The 6106-nt window shown below is 47.4% G+C and overlaps 1 protein-coding gene across 1 annotated transcript; it reads right to left on the bottom strand.

Moving 5' to 3' along the window:
* Positions 1-2186: 2186 nt before the first annotated feature.
* Positions 2187-2687, bottom strand: BHLHA15 (basic helix-loop-helix family member a15; the record flags this gene model as incomplete). Its single annotated transcript, XM_082292015.1, has 1 exon — positions 2187-2687. The coding sequence occupies one exon, from the start codon at positions 2685-2687 to the stop codon at positions 2187-2189; it is 501 nt and encodes a 166-aa protein (XP_082148141.1).
* Between the last annotated feature and the right edge of the window lie 3419 nt (positions 2688-6106).

The following is a 6106-nucleotide window of genomic DNA, read 5'->3' as shown; positions in this document are numbered from 1 at the left end:
CTTTGTAGCACAGTACCACTGTGGAACTAGCAGCTGTAATTCCATTAAATGCCTGTGTCCACAGCCTGTCTATCCCTCAGGGATGGCAGTGTGCAGAGAAGGGGTGACTTTCACCTGCCTCCTCTGCTGCTGTATTTATAGCTAGATATGACATGCCATTTTGGGCTTAATATTTAAAATACCTCTGGTTGCAGGAAGTCAAAAATACACTGCCCAAGCATAAACTCTGTCTATTTAGCAGCAATACCAGCATACTTGTTCTTAAAGTGCAATTCTTCACCAATAGCACTGTTCAAGTACTGGGTTTTAAACTCACTGGTTCCCTCTTCCCACCAACACAACCAGCCAGCAGTTCAAACATAACTATCCCACAAAAGCATTTCAGGGACATTTACTAGCTGGCAACTCTCAGATAATGACCTTTAAAGAATCCTACAAAAAAATACCATAATCTACAAGTCCTTAGTCATCACTTACTGTGTGACATGCAGAGCCACAGTTTGCACTGACCTGTAGGGTGAGAAATAACCAAATAACGTCAACATCTCTTACCTGAAAAGTGCTGAGTGGAACAACTGAAAGAAAAAGCCTTGGTGTTACTGACTGACCCCACTGTGATCAGACAGTGTAAATACAGTGAAGATTAATTCACACACAGGGGGCAGCTGGTGAATGGAGTAAGATCCAGCACTGTAATGACAAGTTAAATCTCTAAGAGACTCTGCAATACTTTCATTAACACTTGAGTACAAGAAGGGCTTAAACACATTTATTTTAATGTGAAAACAGTTCAAAAACTAAGAAAGTGCTGGGTTGAGGCAGGATCCAAATGTTTTCTCCAGTAAGGCAACCACAGATATAAACTGTTGTGTTGTTCAACATCATAGCTATGGATTGCTGTGGTGGAGAAAGATAATTCACATCCCTTGCCAACCTCACCTTTCACTCCGATTTAAATTGTCACCCCCTCAGCTGGGCTGCAGCAAACTACAAACTGCACAGTGCAGCACAACCCTTCTGTGATGGATCTGATTAATCCTTCCTCAGCCCCCATTCCTTCTTGGACAGCCTTCCTCTGCAGGAAAAGGACCATACCACAAACCATTATCAATCCTAGTGATGCATGAGGTGCCAAATGCTTCCTGTGCCATCCACAGCACAAAGCAGCAGCCTCCTGTTCCACGGGGCATGTGGGGAGGGGGAGCTGTAACAGGGGGGCTCCATGGGCACTACACTCTCAACTGAGGCCACCCCAGCTTCAGGTGCCCCAGGTATGAGAATACAAGAGGAAATGAGAGTTCCTCAGTGACATAAAACTTTTCACCACAGAAGGGGATATGGGGAGGGGAAAAAAAGAGCTCATTTTCCTTTCTGAAGAGTTTCTGCTTCATTTATTGTTTTATAGTATCAGAATCTAACACTAACATGGAAAGAACCTGATCATGTCACAGGCTTCATTAGCAAATAATTTATATTGGCCAGAGCATCGTCTAACTTAAGACTATACTAAAGCATTTTATCATTGTTTTGGCAAAAATAAGTCATTTGTCCCTTATTTATTATTTGTATTACAATGGCACCCAGACACCCACTAAAGAAAATCTTCATGAGGCCAGATGCTCTGAGAATGCAGATCAGAACTGTCCTTACTCTAGAGAGCTTACAATCTAAGAAAGCTTTGCAGATGTTTGCATCAGCAGATATTTTTATGCCTTGCAAGGTTCAGAATTATCAGGGCAGATCCACAGAAGTTAAATATCAAGATAAATATTCAGATTTGGTGACCAATTTTCCATATGTGCCACTTCAGTCACCAAGTCAAATGCTGTCATCAATTTTAATCTTCTCTTTAGCATGGTAGATGAGTCACTGAAAGGCTGATGAACAGAGCTACAACCAAATTCTCAACAAACTCCAAAGAACTTGGATGACACAGACCTTAAAGGCTCAACTCACTCTACTCCAGGTAGGGTAATTTTCAGAAGCTACTAAATCACTGTTTTCAAGTCAACTCCGGTGCTACAGGATAGGTTTCCAGACCCTGGTACACCACACAAACACATTCACTATGCTCTGAAAAATTCTGAGGGTTTAAACCTCTAGGCTAATGACATGTATTGTGATGTAAGAAGGAAAAACAATTACAGTAGTAGGTGGCAGCCGGTGTTTTGGCTGAAGTTATGAATCTATGTGGAATATTTCTGTAGATGTTCCTCATGGTCATCTTCCCCATGCTGCTGTTGATAATGCTGGTACAATTTGGATCCCCAGGCTCCCCCCATCCCTTCTACTGCTGGAAAGTGTCCGTTGGACATATTGAGTATAATGGAGGTCAAGGATTTAATGTAATTTTTGGCCAGCGTGAGGGTCTCTATTTTGGAAAGTTTGTTCTCAGCTCTCACGTGAGGGATCACCTCCCGCAAGGCCTGGAACGCGTTGTTGAGCTTGTGCATTCTCTGCCTCTCGCGCTCGTTGCTTTCCAGTCTCCTCAAAAGCCTGTCCTTACTGCTCCAAGGACGCTTGCCTCTAGCTGTGGGGATCTTGCTGCTCTCCTTGTTTCCCCCATTCCTCCTTTCTTGGCGTCGCAAGCATTTCCCCAGTTCCTTTTTTCTCACTGCCGGCTCTTCGGAAAATGCTTCTTTGTCAACAGCTTGCCTTTGCTTCTTTCCTTTGGTTTTAGTCTTCATGTTTTGTTGGATGGACTGGTATTAATTAGCAGTGTGCTGTAAAAACATAACACCAATGTTCAGCTGGGAGTAGAGCTTGCAGAGGAAGCAGGGGGCAAGTGAATGGAACCAGTGGAACAAAGATGCAGTGAATCACCTACAAGTGAAAAACAGATGCCTCTGCTTTCTTAGAAACAGGCCTCATAGCAGAGAGATTTTTCCTTTATCACTGTACATAAGAGAAAATGGTCTCCAAATTGATCCAGTCTTTCTGTAGAGAAGTGAACCACGACTCAAAAAATGTGCACAGTATGACAGCCAGTTAGGTTTGGTAACATTGCCTCTGTTGTTTGATCTCATATGCTGCTGTTGTCTCCCAGCTCCTCACTACCCCACATTATAATAAAACCATGCACCACTTCATTGTGCATATGCTGGCTTATGGGGGGGTATTAGACTGACCCTCAGGCTCCTATTCAAAGTAATTTCTCCTTGACTCCTGGTAATTGTTTTTTGTAGGCACAGGTTTCCACTGTGTGAGGAGTCCACTAGAGGGAAACATGGCACACTCTCAGGGAGAAGCTCCGAGCCAGCCACATGTTTTCAGCTGCAGCATTTCTGTGTTCTGGGCTAGTCCCCACCACACACACAAAAAAAGCACTTCCCTCTTCCAGCAACAATCCGATAAAGGCAGGGCTTAACTGCAGTTACTGCCCCAGATCAACAGCAGCAGAGCAGGCTTTCCAAGTTATCCAGAAAGACACAGCAATGTTCCTTCCTCTGCATTAATGACAGCACTGATATTTTACCCCCCCTCAGCCCAGATTCTGTGCCCACACTACACCTGAAGACAACAGCATCACAGCAACCCTGCCTCTAACACCAGTGATCAACAGTACTAAGAGACATTCCCAAAATATGTTTCTTCCATGGTCTTCCAGTTCATGTAGTCATAAAAAGGTTTGGTCAAAACAAAATATATTTTATGCCAATACTATTGTGTAGGAGCAGCCTGAGAGTTGGTGAGCCAACAAAAAATGAAAGAAAAAGAAGAACCAAAAACTAACCCCAGCTGCAAGACTGTCCCAGCACAAGACATCAACCTTAGCTGGAGCAGGTGGTGGCAGTTCCCAGCTGTGCTCTGGTAAACACCACCTCCTGTCTCATTTCTCATTCTTTAGAGCCATGCTCAGCTGCTCGGCTTGCACAGTGACTCAGTTCTCTGCCTGTGAGGGCATTCTGGCCATCCCCAGGTTCCCTACTACCAAAGACACCAGGAATTCACAAAGCAGCTGGGTTAGGGCAGCACCCAGGTGATGACAGCTGAAAGACAGCACCAAGCAGCTTGTTGTGGGAGCCTAAAAAAATGCTGGAGACACAGAGGTACTTTCTGTGAGAAAACAGGTCCAAAGGCAAGTACTGGGCTTGTTCTGGACCCTTTGTGTAACTCACTTGGCCGAAAAGGGACAGCTACAGGACAGCACAGAGGCGAGGGAGCTTCCCTGCCCAAGCACAGGAAGCACTGCTGGGGAGACTGCTGTTTGGAAGAAAACAGCCCACAGGACTTGGTGAAGAGGGGGTTCACGGAGGCAGCCAGGAGAGAAAGCCGGAAGAAGATCCAAGAGAAAGGAAGCTTCAGCTAACTGAGAGAGCAAAGTAGTCTGTAAACTGCAGGCTAGGCAAAAGCAAATGGGTTATCATGGGATAAACAAGGTGCTGAGCTTTTCTTTCAGACTGCCACTGCTGTTACCTGGAGAAGCAACCTTACAGAGCCCCAGCTCAGCTGCTGGGAGCCCCAGAGAGGTGGTATGAGTGTGCAAGGAGCAAACAGATGTGGGGGGATCAGCAGCAACAGATTGGAGTGGTCAAGAGAAACCAAAGAGAGAGCAGCCAAATACCAACACATTTAACACCCTCTGCAGCCGTCTACCAGGGCTGGCAACCCTCCTCTGTGACTTACCACTCTACCAGCTGCTGAGAAGGTGCCTGGGGCCCAAGGGGCAACGCGGCAGAGCCCAGGGGAAGCCAGGAACAGCAGCAGGGGCTGTGGGGGCAACAGGGAGGGAACGCTGCGTGTCCTTTGACCGAGCCCGGGTCTGTCAGCAGGAGCCTGCGAGGGGCCCAGGCCCTGCCCCTGGCCCGAGGAGCCCCGGGCAGGCGCTGCCCCGAGCCCGCAGGCAGAGGCTGCCGGAGCTGCCGGCGCTGCCCCGGACACGTCGCTTTAGCGGCGGGGGCGGGCCCGGCGGGCGGGCGGGGGCGAGCTCCGGTCCCTCCGCGGCACGGGCCGGGCCGGCACCCCGGGCACCCACCGAGGGGCCGGGCACGGCCACTGCGCCCTGTTCAAGGCTCCCGTCCGTGTTCGGGGTGCCACAGGGGACTCAGGCACGGGGAGGCAGCACTCGGCAGCGCTGCGGCAGCGTGGCTGTCCCTGACACTGAGCCAGGCACAGCTCTGTCACCACAGCAGGGGTCGGCCCACTACCTCCTTCAGCGGCTGGAGGAGGACAAAGTCTGTCTCAGCTCTGTTCTGCAAGTTGTCACAGCACCCCTGTGACACAGACCCCCAGACACAGCACTGCCCTCCCTTTGAGAACTTGCTGCTCATAAAGATTCCAACTTCTCAAATTCTTTGATAATAAGCTCTATATAAGGTGACCGATTTAGTGCCATGGGATCTTTTACATCTGTTCTCATTAATGACCATTGCCTTGGTCAAATTTCAGCCCAGTAGTTATATTTTACCTAATGAAGTTAAGTCATCTTGATATCAGTTTCTCATTCCCAGGTCACAGCAGGTGCCAGCACTCAACAGCTGCAATGTGAGGTGGGGGCTTCCACAAGCGCCTCCATCCACACTGCCAGGGCTGCCCTGGGCCATCCCACCCCTTCCGGATAGCAGGGAAAATCAGCACTCTCCTCCTGCCCCACCGAGTGCCCAGCCTGAAACAGCCTCAGTATCTCATCAAAGGAGCTCCCTTTACACACCAGTACTACGCTTATTTACTGGAGATTTTTGGTCCATTCAGCACATGCACTTAGATTGAAAAAACCCAAGCAAGTCTTCTAGAAAGAAATTCAATGAACACCAAGAAAACATCATTAACCTGTTTTCTGAATTTATAAATTTCAAATCCCCATTCTTCCCACAGACCTTTAATTCTGTGATTAAAAGCAATATTCCGTATCCAGAATTACACTATTTCTGTTTTAATTATTGCTTCTCTACTGACTGTGTACACACTTTACCTGACATTTTCACAAGGGTGATGACACTGGAAGAAATGAAAGGTGACTACACTATTTACCATGGACTCATCTGCTGGGACTGTGGCTTTGAGCTTTTGGAACTTTCTCAACCTCAGGACACTAATAAATATATCTTACACTGGAACTACACTGCTGGCATCTGTTTAAAAATGAACAAACAGACAAAGAGATTAT

The sequence above is a fragment of the Coloeus monedula genome, assembly GCF_965178545.1.
Source record: "Coloeus monedula genome assembly, chromosome: 16".
NCBI lineage: Eukaryota > Metazoa > Chordata > Aves > Passeriformes > Corvidae > Coloeus > Coloeus monedula.
The sequence above is the reverse complement of the archived record's forward strand: the minus strand, read 5'-3'. Positions and strand labels throughout refer to the sequence as shown.